We start from the raw sequence: 14671 nt of genomic DNA, 5'->3' as shown, positions 1-14671 counted from the left end.
GAATGTCAGTGAAAATGAGATAGGATCAGAGTCCAAAATAGAGAAAGAACAAGGCAAAAATTACTTAGACAAATTAGATGTCTTCAAATCACCAGGGCCTGATGAAATGCATCCTAGAATACTCAAGGAGCTGACTGAGGAGATACCTGAGCCATTAGCAATTATCTTTGAAAAGTCATGGAAGATGGGAGACATTCCAGAAGACTGGAAAAGGGCAAATATAGTGCCCATCTATAAAAAGGGAAATAAGGACAGGGAATTACAGACCAGTCAGCTTAACTTCTGTACCCAGAAAGACAATGGAGCAAATAATTAAGAAATCAATTTGCAAACACCTAGAAGATAATGAGGTGATAAGTAACCGTCAGCATGGATTTGTCAAGAACAAATCATGTGAAACTGACCGGATAGCTTTCTTTGACAGGGTAACGAGCCTTGTCGATAGGGAGGAAGTGGTAGATGCAGTATATCTTGATTTTAGTAAGGCTTTTGATACTGTCTTGCATGACCTTCTCATAAACAAACTAGGGAAATACAACCTAGACGTGGGTTGTACAAAGTGGGTGCATAACTGGTTGGAAAATTGTTCCCAGAGAGTAGTTACCAGTGGTTCACAGTCATGCTGGAAGCGCATAACAAGTGGGGTCCTGCAGAGATCGGTTCGGGGTCCGGTTCTGTTCAATATCTTCATCAATGATTTAGATAATGGCATAGAGAGTACAGTTATAAAGTTTGCAGACAATACCGAGATGGGAGGGGTTGCAAGCGCTTTGGAGGATAGGATTAAAATTCAAAATGATCTGGACAAACTGGAGAAATGGTCTGAAGTAAATAGGATGAAATTCAGTAAGGACAAATGCAAAATACTCCACTTAGGAAGGAACAATCAGTTGCACACATACAAAATGGGAAATGACTACCTAGGAAGGAGTACTGCGGAAAGGGATCTGGGGGTCATAGTGGATCACAAGCTAAATATGAGTCAACAGTGTAACGCTGTTGCAAAAAAAGCAAACATCATTCTGGGATGTATTAGCAGGAGTAGTATAAGCAAGACACGAGAAGTAATTCTTCTGCTCTACTCCGCGCTGATTAGGCCTCAACTGGACTATTGTGTCCCGTTCTGGGCGCCATATTTCAGGAAGGATGTGGACAAATTGGAGAAAGTCCAGAGAAGAGCAACAAAAATGATTAAAGCTCTAGAAAACATGGCCTATGAGGGAAGATTGAAAAAATTGAGTTTGTTTAGTCTGGAGAAAAGATGACTGAGAAGGGACATGATAACAGTTTTCAAGTACCTAAAAGACTGTTACAAGGAGGAGGGAGAAAAATTGTTCTTCTTAACCTTTGAGGATAGGATACGAAGCAATGGGCAAAAATTGCAGCAAGGGCGGTTTAGGTTGGACTTTAGGAAAAACTTCCTACCTGTCAGAGTGGAATAAATTGCCTAGGAAGGTTGTAGAATCTCCATCATTGGGGATTTTTAAGAGCAGGTTGGACAAACATCTGTCAGGGATGGTCTAGATAATACTTAGTCCTGCCTTGAGTGCAGGGGACTGGACTAGATGACCTCTCGAGGTCCCTTCCAGTTCTGTTTCTATGATTCTACCAACCCCTGTGGGGAATTGCATATATTGGTTCAAGAAGCTCAGCAAACAAAGAACTGAGAAGTGTATAATATGACCAGCCTGAGCTAGTGGTTGGGGAGCACTCTCCCTTGATCCAAGAATTGTATTGATACTGTAATCAAGAAGGATAGACCCTGCGAGAAGGGTTTGAGACCTACCAGGGTGGTCCAGTGTGGTAGATTGGTATTACCTGTACTTTTATAATAAAGAACAATGTGATTCTGACAAGTGGAGGTTTATTAATAATGTAATGAAAAAAGCTGATGGAGACATTATAATGTTACACATCATCAGAAATGTTTGCTTTCCATTGAAATTCATCCTTAAGGTTCTATCCTCCCAATACCTACGTACATCATGGCACACTGCTGTAATGTTAGGGATTGTCACTCTTTTATAAATGGTGACATGGAAGGATTAAACTTTGTAATGAATTTCCGTGTTTTTCTGGGTTTAAGCCAATGGCCTAACATTCTTTGTCAAAACTTTTCCTGTCAGGCCCCACCTCACCAGTAATGGAATCTGTCTGCGCCATGCCTCCATTACTGCACAGTTGGCTCAGCAGAGGAGCATGAGCTGAAGGTGGAGCTGGGGGAAAAAATGGGGATGGGGAAGGAGCTGGCCTGGGGGTGGAAAGGGAATGAGGGCAGAGCCAATCTGGGCTGGGGCCAGGCTGAGGTTGGGAGCTGAGCCGGGGTCTGGGCTGGGAACAGAGCTGCAGCTGGAGCCAGAAATGTAGCTGTGGCTGGGGCCGGGGCCAGGAGTGGAGCCTGGGCTGAGGCCAGGAGCGGAGCCTGGGCTGAGGCCAGGAGCTGAGCCACAGCCACGGCTGGGGCCAGGGGCAGAAGGGAGCTGTGACCAGGGCCGGAGAGGAGCTGGGGGCAGAGCAGGGCTAGGTGGTGCTCCTTCCTCCCCCCCTATGGGGCTGGCCTGGGCCCCTTTGCACCCCCCCCCCCAATGTTCCTCCGTGCCTCCTAGAGGGGGCATGCCCCACAGTTTGGGAACCACTGTTCTTTGTCATATTATTGTAATAATTACCAAAATTTATTAGCCCCATGCAAACATTATGCAGTCTGCTATACTGTATGTATAAAAAAGGTTAGCATATGGAGAACTGGAAAACTTCTGATTAATTTTTATGGAACATGTGTGATTCAGTTTCCCCTCTTCCTTTGTATTGCTACCTGTCAGATGGGAAGGCATTATTTATTTAGGTTTCAGAGGAACAGCCGTGTTAGTCTGTATTCGCAAAAAGAAAAGGAGTACTTGTGGCACCTTAGAGACTAACCAATTTATTTGAGCATGAGCTTTCGTGCCACGGTACACATCTGATGAAGTGAGCTGTGGCTCACGAAAGCTCATGCTCAAATAAATTGGTTAGTCTCTAAGGTGCCACAAGTACTCCTTTTATTATTTATTTAGTGAAACAAGACAACCAATGCAGTGACGGTTTGGAAGTTTCCAAAGCACAAGCTATCAGGAACAAAAGTTACTGGACAGTAATTAATGAAAATACCCAGGGGGTAAACATATCTGGAGAAGTACCAACCTCTGGGGAGGAATTGCATATACTGGTTTTGACTGGGTTTCAGAAGCTCAGCTAACAAAGAACCAAGAAGCATATAAAGCAACCAGGCTGATATAGAGGACGGCGGGGGGGGGAAGGGGGCGGGGAGGGGGGGGCACTCTCACTTAATCCAAAAACTGTATCGACACTGTGACCAAGAGGGGACAGACTCTGCAGCAAGTGTTTGAGACCTACCAGGGTGATCACACGGTTGCCATGTTGTAGATTGGTATTACCTGGTAAGTATGTGTGTAAGCTGTTTATTGATTTATGATATCATATAATCATAGACTTTAAGGTCAGAAGAGACCATTATGATCATTTAGTCTGACCTCCTGCACAACGCAGGCCACAGAATCTCACCCACCCACTCCTGTAACAAACCCCTGACCTATGTCTGACCTATTGAAATCCTCAAATCATGGTTTAAAGACTTCAAGGTGCAGAGAATCCTCCAGCATGTGACCCGTGCCCCATGCACAGAGGAAGGCGAAAAGCCCCCAGGGCCTCTGTCAATCTGCCCTGGAGGAAAATTCCTTCCCAGCCCCAAATATGGCCATCAGCTAAACCCTGAGCATGTGGGCAAGACTCACCAGCCAGACACCTAGGAAAGAATTCTCTGTAGTAACTCAGATCCCACCCTATCTACCATCCCATCACAGGCCATTGGGCATATTTACCGCTAATAGTCAAAGATCAATTAATTGCCAAAATTAGGCTATCCCATCATACCATCCCCTCCATAAACGTATCAAGCTTAGTCTTGAAGCCGGATATGTCTTTTGCTTCCACTGCTCCCCTTGGAAGACTATTCCAGGACTTAACTCGTCTAATGGTTAGAAACCTTCGTCTAATTTCAAGTCTAAACTTCCTGATGGCCAGTTTATATCCATATGTTTTCTCTGTAGTACTTTTGTTCTAAATAAATACTTTGCTTTTTGATTATGAAGGCTGGCTGGTCATCATAGCTGTGAGAGTGCAGAACTACAGGTGCTGAACTAAACTCAGACTTTCTAAGATGATCACAGTGAATTGCAGGAGGAATTTCAGCCTAAATTCCCAGTCTGCAAGAAGAGGATCATGGGTTCCCACGCAAAAAGGTGACATCTAGAGACTTGAGGCCTGAGCAGGACACTGTCAAGTAGGCCATGAAGGGATTAGAGGTGGAATTGCCTTGGGAACTGTGACACACCAAACATATCGCCACAAATCCAGTACATTTTCATATATGCTACTTTGCTACTTCCGCTGAAAGTAGGAGATATCTGGGCAAAAACGTACAGTTAACTAATCTAATGCAGAAGATTTTAAGGCCTCTGAATCATCCTGCCACAGGCATCAATCCTGCAAACTAGTCCACCCTTAAATCTGCACATTGTCCCAGTTAAATCAATGGGATTCCATACTGGTGGAGGAGTCCACCATCCAAATCAACTTGTAGAATCAGAGGCATACTGAATTTTAAGGTTGTGCTTTTGCATCAAGCTGGAGATTGCTGTGCTACTGTTAATAAAAGTGATTACATTATTTGGGTTCCTTTATTTTTCTATATTGCAGAATTAATGAAAAGTGACTAAAAACAAGAAAAGGAAACTGCTGACTTTTCTGGTAAGAATATCTTAACAAAAGACCGGCTCAGCCTGAGGCACAAACTGAGGCCTCAGCTTATCAACTGACCTAGTGTGGGGGCTGGAGTCCACTCAAGCCCCATTCAATAGCAGAATCGGGGCCCCAAGCAGTATATACTTGGAGTCAGTATATACTGGGAGGCTACTAATTCAGCCCTCAGCCAAAATATTCTTTTGTCCTGAATTTTAATTTAATCTCTGTTCCCCACTTTTTGTATGAATTTCGTGCTTAGAAAAGTTACCAAGTGACAACCCTGCATTCTGAAGTCCTTTACTGGTCTCAGAACAGTATAGCTCTAGCAAAGCACATTTCTTACTCAGCACATTTGCTCCCCATGGGTTTGTCACAGTTGCTGACTTGAGTGACTAAAATAAGGCCCTGATCTTGCAGTCAGACTTGCACAAGCAGACCTCTGAGCTGTGCATGGCCATGATTCTGTTAGTGCCAACCCTATTGTAGGCTTGGGGCCTATGTTTTTTAATGGTTTTATTTTTACTCGTTTCCCATCATTTGCAAGTGCTCTTCATTTTGGGGGACAGCACTCATTTTAGTCCCAAAGTTACCTACATTCCACAAAAATGTACTGTCCCTTCACTTGTTGAAAGACAAGGTAACAACTTAAATGGACACATTTCTGTTGGTGAGAGAGACAAGCTTTTGAGGCACACAGAGTTCTTCTTCAGGTTGAAAGTAATTTACAGCAGAAATAAGAAATCATGGCATTGAGGTTTAGGGTTGCCAACTTTCTAATAGCACAAAACTGAACACCCTTGCCCTGCCTCTGCCCCTAGGCCCCGCCCCACTCACACTATTCCCCCTCCCTCTGTCGCTCACTCTCCCCCACCCTTGCTCACTTTCACCGGGCTGGGATAGAGGGTTGGGTTGCAGGATGGAGTGTGGGCTCTGAGGTGGGGCCGGATATGAGTGGTTTGGGGTGCAGAAGGGGACTCCAGGCTGGGGACAAGGGGTTTGGAGTGTGGGAGGGGGTATGGGCTTTGGGTGCAGGCTCCGGGGTGCAGCCAGAAATGAGGGGTTCAGGGTGTGGGCTGGGTATGAGGGGTTTGGTGTGCAGGAGGGGTCTCCGGACTGGGGCCAAGGGGTTCAGAGTTCTGGAGAGGGTCAGAGCTGCAAAGCCAAGACAGCAAAAAGGCAGAATAAGATGGAGTCTATTCCTCCATTTGCTGTGGGCCCAACTTTTTTATTGGGGGGGGGGGGGAGGTACATCTTAGAAAGACTGTGGGGTGGGTGCAGCTGCCTCCATATTCTGGATCCCAGCTGGGGGAGGGATTGCTAGGCTGGTCGGTGGAACGGGTGCAGCTAAGCTGTGTGCTGTGGGGTTGGGTGCGGGGTGGGGTTTGCTGGGTGCTGAGCCAGGCTGTGTGTGGTCGGGGGAAGGGTGGTTGGGCGCTATGCGGCTGTGCCTGTGTGTAGAAGAGTTGAGTCCAGGGTCAGGCTGTGTGTGTGGAGGGGCAGGGCTGGGCTGGGCTGTGGGGGGGAAGGTGTGCCGCCAAGCCACGCTGTGCAGTGAGGAGTTGAGTGCGGACTGGGCACAGCGGGGGGAGGGTTGGGTGCCAGGCCGGGCTGGGCGGAGCTGGGCTCGGGGGAAGGGGATTGGGGGCCGGGCCGCGGGAGGCGGGTACCGGCGCAGCAGCCGGCAGAGGGCTCGCTCGGCTCCTCCCGCCCCCTAGCTGCTCCGCGGCGCCGCTGCCAGCAGCACCCGCCCCGGCCGGCGGAGGAACGGGGCGGCCCAGTGCGGGCGGCCGGGCTCGCTGTGGCTGCGCGGGGCCGCGGCCCGGGCCGGCGCCGAGGATGCCGCTGGGGCTGAAGCCCACGTGCAGCGTGTGCCGCAGCACCTCCTCCTCCATGTGGAAGAAGGGCGGCCAGGGCGAGATCCTCTGCAACAACTGCACGGGCCGCGCCGGGCCGCCGGGGCCCGGGCCCTTCGCCACCACCTCGGCCGCCGCCCAGCACAGCAACGGGGGGGGCGGCGGCGGCGGCGGCAAGCAGGTCAGGCTGCCGGGCACCCGCTCGTGCTGCGAGAAGGGGCCGGGGTCCCGAGGCGGGGGCTCCCTGGGGGTTTACACGGGGCGTGACACCGCCACGTCGCGCCTTCCTGCCCCCGGCGGGCCAAGAGCGGGGCCCGCGGCTGCAGCGCCCGCCGCGGGGCCTCTCGGGGAACTCCCGCGGGTGCCGAGCTGCGCGGGAAGCCTGGCAGCCGCTGCGCGCGCCCGGGGAGCGAGGGGCGTCGCAGTCGGGCCTAACCCGATTTTTATGGCGAGCCCATTTACTGAGTGTGTGAACGGTGACAGCCCGTAACACGAACGCTCCTTCCCCCGCTTTCTCGTTTCATTGTCCGCCGGACAGAGCAAACAGGAGAGCCACAGGAGGTCTGCTCGGCTGAGGAACACAAAATACAAATCTGCGCCGGCTGCTGAAAAGAAAGTTTCCACTAAAGGCAAAGGGAGAAGACATATTTTCAAGTTAAAAAATGTAAGGTGACTGTGGCTATAATGTCTTGTGCTCATTGTAATTATACTGGCTATGGCTTGGTCTAAGCTACTACTTATGTCACTGGGGGGGGGGGTGAATAAGCCGGCCCCTGAGCCACATAAATTACACTGACCTAAGGGCTATGTCAGCGGGAGAGCTGCTCCTGCCCGCACAGCTACCGCCTTCTACAGAGGTGGATTTATTATGCCCACAGGAGAATCTCTCTCATCTGCATCCAGCCTCTTCACCAGAGGCGCTGCTGCTGCATTACCGCAGCTACGCAGCTCTGGCGCTTCTAGTGTAGACTAACCCGGAGTAGTGTGTTCTGCCACTCCTGTCGGCACACAGCTCTGGTGTTGCAGTCTTCTCAAAGCAGTGTCCCAACATGTCAAGGTAATCCAGATCTGCAGAAATATTTGTCATTTCTCCAAAGAATTACGCCTTTTCTGCAGAAAACCAAATTAAGCCCGAACTGAGTTCAGCTCAGCTGTCCCAATTTCTGGGTCAGTCCCTTCATTTTTGCCAGGGTGGATAAAAATAGATGCCTTAAAAATCCAGTTGCCTTTTTTAAAAAAAAAAAATTTTTCAGTTAAATCCACATTTATTTTTTGAAAATAAATCTGTAATTTAAAATCCAAAATAGAAAGTGACAACCTATGATAATGCATTAAATTATTATAATTTAAAATAAATAATATTGAAAAATATATGTCTGCTGTCAAATAAATAAATAAATTTTAAATAAAGTTGAATCATTGAACTGGTGGAAAACACTGGCTAAGCATCTGGAACCAGAATTTGCTGAAATTCTAAACTAGCTTTTGGCAGCAGTAGCCTCTTCTGCAGTTGCAGAGAGAATATTTTCTTCAATTCAGTTATTCAGCTAGTTCAGTTCAATATGAGGTCATGCAAAGTTAAGAAATCAATTAGAAGTTGAAAAAGCAGGAAGGCTTCTTTTCCTCTTCCAATCTATTAACAAAAACTGCGAGATGATGAGATCTGCTAGTTCTAAAGTCTTGGGGAACACAGTGACCACAAACAAGTCAGTTAAATTCTCTAACTACAGATAATACTTTCCATGTTTTGTATTTACAATTGACTTTTATTAAACAAGTTTTTACAAACTTTTTTTCTTATAAATCTAACACATTTAAGGTAGTTTTATTTAATAAAAAAATAATATTGTTTTTGTGCATTTGTAATTTAATTTGAATTTCCATCCCAATAGAGTTTGACAGCAATTGCAAGTTAAAAAATATCATCTAATAAATGCATTATTCACCATTTTCTAACACAATAAAATGAATAAATATAAGTTAAGCTATATAATTAATATGTATAGATATAATAATCTTCCTGGTTAGCAAAAAAGCTCAAAATTTAGTGTACAGCCTGTATTTAGTTGCCAATAACCATGTTTGAATGGTTGCCAAGCAAGAATCAACCTTCCTTAAGTACAAGTACAAATACAAAACAATTTAAATCAGTTATTTAAACAAAGGTTTCCTGCTTGCTAATTTAAATAATTATTAAAAATTGCTTTGATTTAAATTTAATCCACCCTGATTTCTGATGACATGTGCATTTGACCCTGTTGTAGTTTCTTTTGCAACTTCATTCACGCAATCAGCCTTTAGTCAGGATAGGATATGGTTGCAGTGTCAGGTACACAGGTTTGGATTGCTCCTAGCTCTGAACAGTGTAAACAAACTTGCTCACATGTCTCTGTGTAAGGGGTCATTCTGCCTCCTGGTTTGAACTGAGTTCTCAAGGGTCCTGTGCTTTCTTCTCCTCTCCCCCGCTTTCATGTTTAACAGTAAGACTGATCATTCAAGTTTATAACCAGCCTTTCTCTTTAAGACCTCATTTTTGAGTTAATGAACATTAGTGGGGTCATTGTCTCAATTTTTATAATAAAATGGACATATTTAGAAAAATTCTAATTTCTTGTCCATTCTTTTTTATGTGAAGATTGTGCTTTAGTATCTTAGATTTGCTAGAATTTTCTTTCCTATTTCTCTAGAATACAATAACATTTTCTTCATGAATTTTTCTACCCTTGTAACTTCTAACTGTTTTTATATTGTTTATTTAGCCCATCAAGGCTCCTGAGTCTGTATCCACTATAATTACAGCAGAATCCATCTTTCATAAGGTATTTATGGTTTATACAGAGCAAAAGATGATATTCCTCTAAGACTTTCAAAAGTTATCGCGGATAGATAGTGAAAGGACTTTATTTACAAAAAGTTTTCTTTCTTTTACAAACTGAATTCTTGGGGAATCCCAGCATCAGTGTGTTGTATCATTATATTGCTGCCCCCAATCATGAAAATTGTTTACCCCAGAAGTTTTAATCTCTTTTCTCTCCAGAGGTTAAGCATTACATTGTGTAAAGAGAGCCAGCTTTTTAATTGGAAAAAAAATTGCAAAAACACACTTGTGAATTTATGAAAAAGTGTCATCTTTCACTGTTACTCTGGGAACCAAGCAAAATTGACATTTACTTTCAGCAGTAGTTCAAATTAATGTGGTGGGTCCTATTTTAAGTAGAGGGCATATATTGGTGCGTCTAGCACTTCTACGAAAATAAATGTATGTTCTCATATTTTCTTCTTTAATAGGATGTCTAAGTTATTTTATTTGTAGCAGTGTCTATATCTGGGACAGTGCTCAATCATATATAGTATTTTTTAAAAACTGAGGGTGTTCTTTATCTTTTTTTTTCCAAAGGGAAAAATCAAAACCAGTATTAACTGATAACTTATTTATATCAAAGACCGGTTGACGCTACCAAAAACCTGTTTGCTGGCTAGTTACTCTTTGTGCTGCCATGTGTATGGAAGGCCTTGGTCAGTAATCCACAACTTCTGGCTCTAGAGTCTAGAATCACATGTAACTGTTGGGGACAGCATGTAGACTGGCTCTTATGGTGCCCTGAAGAATTGTACTCGTGTTAATGAGGCAGTGCCCACTTCTGCAGGATAGAAAAGGAGTACTTGTGGCACCTTAGAGACTAACCAATTTATTTGAGCATAAGCTTTCGTAAGCTACAGCTCACTTCATCGGATGCATACTGTGGGTGGTGATGCACAGACCGTACTATGGGTGAAGAATAATTCAATTTTACAGCATCCCTTTCCCTTGGTTTGAAAGGCTGAATTGTTGGAGCGCATGGAGAAGGGTGCAGTTTATCATTGTGCTTACAAATAAATGGTTTAAGGGAGGGAAATTTGGTATTTAAAGCATCCCTGAAGAAAGCTGAGGAAAGTTCCAGGCAGTTGCTAGTAAAATCAGGTTTTTTAAAAAGTAATTATCTGTATCTCTTCCAGGGAGTGTACTATCAAATTGGAGATGTTGTTTCAGTGGTTGATGAGCAGGATGGAAAAACATACTATGCTCAGATTAGGGGGTTTATTCAGGACCAATACTGTGAAAAGAGTGCAGCTTTAACATGGCTCATTCCTACCATAGCCAGTCCCAAAGACTGTTTTGACCCTGCATCCTATATCATAGGTAAGCGCCAAGATTTCCTATCATAACCTGTATACATGGCTACACTGGTACAAAAAAAACCCTTGTATAAACTATGCCTAACTGTGGTGTAGTTTATAGAATACTTTATTGTTCTCCCTGACCATCATTCATGTCGTTTTAAGGCCCAGATCCTGTGAACACAGGAATAAATGTGTGTGTGAGTAGTCCAGTTTAATTGAATGGGATTACTTACATGCATAAAAATAATCACAGCCTTGTGATTATTGTTGTGGGCTTGTGGACTTAATTATCAGAATCTAGTCCTAGGGATATTAGCCCTGACTGATAAAGTAGGCAACATACTATACAGGCCTGTGTGACAGTTCCAGAACAGTTTCTATTACAAACATCAAGTATGAATATATTTGAGGAAAATGAGCTGGACATGCAGTTCAAGCACAGAGAGCAGCTAAATTCATTACATATATTTTTTTGAGCTCTACTCATAACTACTGGAAGAATGCTTCAATTTGAACACAGAATGGAACAAATTTTAAAAGTTTCCGATTGAAATAGTAGTGTTCTCAGATATTGCTGGCTGTTGTTCCGTTATATATAATGTATAAAGCTTTAAAATGTCCTCCTTGGGGAATTTTGCGCCACTCTATGTGCGCAGATTTCATGTGCCCTGCAGATTTCTTTGCTTCCCCACAGAAAAATGACTCTGACAGGGAAGCAAAGGGAGGATGCAAGAGCAGTCATGTACCACTCCCTAGCTGCACAGGTACATCGTTTCAGGCACCCGGACTAGCTGGTGGAGAGGTAAATCACCGCACGGCTGGGGACACCCAGCCAGTGGCTCCTACCCTGAGCTGGGATCAGCTACTAATCCCAGCTGGGCTGCAGGCAGGAAAGGACAGGACTTCCTCTTCCCCTGCAAGGAATGGCTGGGGCTGTATCAGACCCACGCCCAGAAACCTCCCCCAGCTGCAGGAAGCTCAGCATCCTGCCCTGCTTCCTGCTCCCATAGTTCCATCAGCAGCAGGGGGAGGGGTCACTGTAGAGGGAGCTGCTCCCCCATCCACCCAATCCTGTATATCTGGACCTCCCATACCCGGGCACCACCGCCAAGCCTCATCCCATACACCCAGAACCCTCCTAGCTCTCCATACCTGAACCCCACCCCACGGAACCTCAACCCCTGCATCTGGAGCCCCCCTGCACCCAGACTCCCTGCCTCTGGACCCCCACTCCTGTACCCAGACCACCCCCCACTGAGCTTCCTGCACTCAAACCCCCACCCTGATGAGCCCCACCCCCTGACCAACCTGAACCCCCACCTAGCTGCACCCAGACCCCCCTGCGGAGACCCCCACACCCAGACCCTTTTGCTGAGCCCCAACCACTTTCACCTGGAAGATCCTGCAGAGTCCCATTGCCCCTGTACCTGGAACACCCACCACCGCCAACGAACCTCTGTGCATCCAGATCCTCCCCCACCTAGACCCGCCCCTGAGCTGCCTTCACCCAGATTGTCCCACACAGAATCCTCTAACCCCTAATCCTGCCTGATTGAGCCTGCCTAACCCACACCTGGTATGCCAGACCAGGCCAGGTGCAGGGCCCCAGGGTGTTTCTGTGGCAGGCCCAGGCCTTGTACTGTGTCAGGATCAGTGCAACCTCACTACTGAGTCCGTGTCCCGGGGGAGGGGAGATGGAGAGGCTGCAGGGTGATCTCCCACCTTTGTACAGCCAGTGGCCTGTGTGCCCCACTCTATGCTGGAGCCTCTGCATTTATTTATTGACAAATAAAACTTGCAGAATTTTAAAATATTGTGTGCAGAATTTTTAATTTTTTGGCGCAGAATGCCTTCGGGAGTAAAAATGTTACTTTGTTTTTTAGGACCAGAAGAAGATCTTCCAAGGAAAATGGAATACTTAGAATTTGTTTGTCATGCACCTTCAGAATATTTCAAATCTCGATCGTCTCCCTTCCCCACAGTTCCTACTAGACCAGAAAAAGGCTATATCTGGACTCATGTCGGACCTACTCCTGCAATCTCCATCAAGGAAACTGTTACCAACAACTTATAATCTTTGTTTGAGTACCATTTAAAAGTATATTAGTTGTATTCTCAGCCTTCATCTGTACATCTATTACAAGAATTTTTTTTCTAAAATGTTTGGTTGGCCATATGGATTATGGTGGTGGTGATTTTTTTAAAATTTCTGACTTTTGAAAGAAAATTTTCTTATTTGATGCTTCTGTTTCCCTCCCTTGCTCCAATTAAAGCCACTTGTTTTGTCACCGTTGCCTGAGTATGAGAACCTCACGTTTTGTATTTTCCTCTCTCCTGCCATGAGTTAGTGATTTCTTTAAGTGGGCTGTCCCTGTAGTCTTCTAATCTTGCCACTGTCTCTTACAAAAGAAGACTAGCACTACGTGCAGTATTTTAGGAGCCATCGCTACCTACACAACATATTGTATAGCTACGGTAGTGTATTTTTGTTCCCTGCCATTGACTTTAAAGACTAAAACCAGTGTTCATCAATGTGGCTATGCTCTGCACACGTTTGTTCAAGGTTTTAATGAGAGAGCATCGAGTGTACTGAGCTGAATTTTACAAATGGGTGAAGTTATACGAGTTTCTGTAAAACTGCATAAGAGAAGGAGACCTATTCGAGAACTACCATTCTTTGGCTTTTGCCACTCTGTCACCTTCCCTGCAAAAACCTGTTGAGCAGAGCAACATCACTTGATGCAGAAACAGAGACAGCCTTGAGGCCTGACTAGGCAAGCATGATGTAAGTAACCCTTTTGTACTTGTTTGCTAGATCAGGCCCTTGGGTTGGTTTTAAATTCTCTGCTGAGTTTTGGTACACTACTTATTGATAGTTCATAAGAATGAAAAGGTAAATAGTAAAAAATGGACTTCTGAAAAACAAACAGTTTAATTATGTTAAACTCATATGCCTCAAATTCCAAAGCAATTACTAAAGAAATGGAAGGTACTTAAACATCAAGATTAATAACTGACCATCAGTAAATCTTATTTTGTATATAAATATTTAAAAGCCTTCACCAGCATCTTAGATCTTAGAACCTGAGAAATACTGATCTTTTTTTATATTTAGTCCACTGAACAGAAAATCTGTTTAATAAATTCATACTAACGTTTTTACCCCGCTTAAGCACTTTACAGTCTCCTTAGATCATAGGGGAAAAATACTACACGCTTCAGAGATTGCAGGTCCTTCATGGTTTTATTTATATTATGGTAACACTCAAAACCTCCCAGTCGATGTTGAGGTATTGTCTCAGGTGGTCCTGTGCAAGCACAGACAAAGACAAGACTCCTGCTCCAGAGACATGTTTTAACTTGGTGGGGAAAAGCAGAAGTCAATTTAAAAAATTCCCTTCAAGGGTATGTACCCTTGAAATTTAAAATAATCACACTTCCCTTAATTCCACTAACAGTTAACTAGCAATAGCCAGACAAAGTGTAACCTCCACTCTCCCCCTCTCCAAATGCTAGGGAAAACAGGTAAGGTTTGCAGCATGCCCTCAAGGTCAACCTGCTGGGAATATTCCAAGTGGGGGAGTAAATTCTAAAATTGAGGGACTCGGCCACTAGCTCCAACTTCTCTGGAGGGGACTCTAGTAGCCATAAATACAGCAGAATGGCACAAGATCTATTATGTGCATAGGACCTACATTTTTTTTCTTTTCTTTTTTTTTGGGGGGGGGGGGTGTTTAATAGCTCAATAATACCATCTTAAATTCCACCCAAGAATGAATAAGCAGCCAGTGCAGATCATGGAGCACTGTGCTTGTAGCAGGATACTCCATTTATTGAACAGGTAGCTAAATTCTGCACCA

General features: G+C 44.8%; 1 protein-coding gene across 1 annotated transcript; it reads left to right on the top strand.

Moving 5' to 3' along the window:
- Nucleotides 1-6517: 6517 nt before the first annotated feature.
- On the top strand, nt 6518-13104 carry GATAD1 (GATA zinc finger domain containing 1). Its single transcript, XM_048838142.2, has 5 exons — nt 6518-6831; nt 7189-7314; nt 9410-9469; nt 10647-10830; nt 12695-13104. Exons 1-5 carry the CDS (start codon nt 6634-6636, stop codon nt 12883-12885), a joined length of 759 nt encoding a protein of 252 aa, XP_048694099.2. The 5' UTR covers nt 6518-6633; the 3' UTR covers nt 12886-13104.
- The last annotated feature ends 1567 nt before the right edge of the window (nt 13105-14671 follow it).

This window comes from Caretta caretta, chromosome 2 (assembly GCF_965140235.1).
Source record: "Caretta caretta isolate rCarCar2 chromosome 2, rCarCar1.hap1, whole genome shotgun sequence".
Classification (NCBI taxonomy): domain Eukaryota; kingdom Metazoa; phylum Chordata; order Testudines; family Cheloniidae; genus Caretta; species Caretta caretta.
The sequence above is the reverse complement of the archived record's forward strand: the minus strand, read 5'-3'. Positions and strand labels throughout refer to the sequence as shown.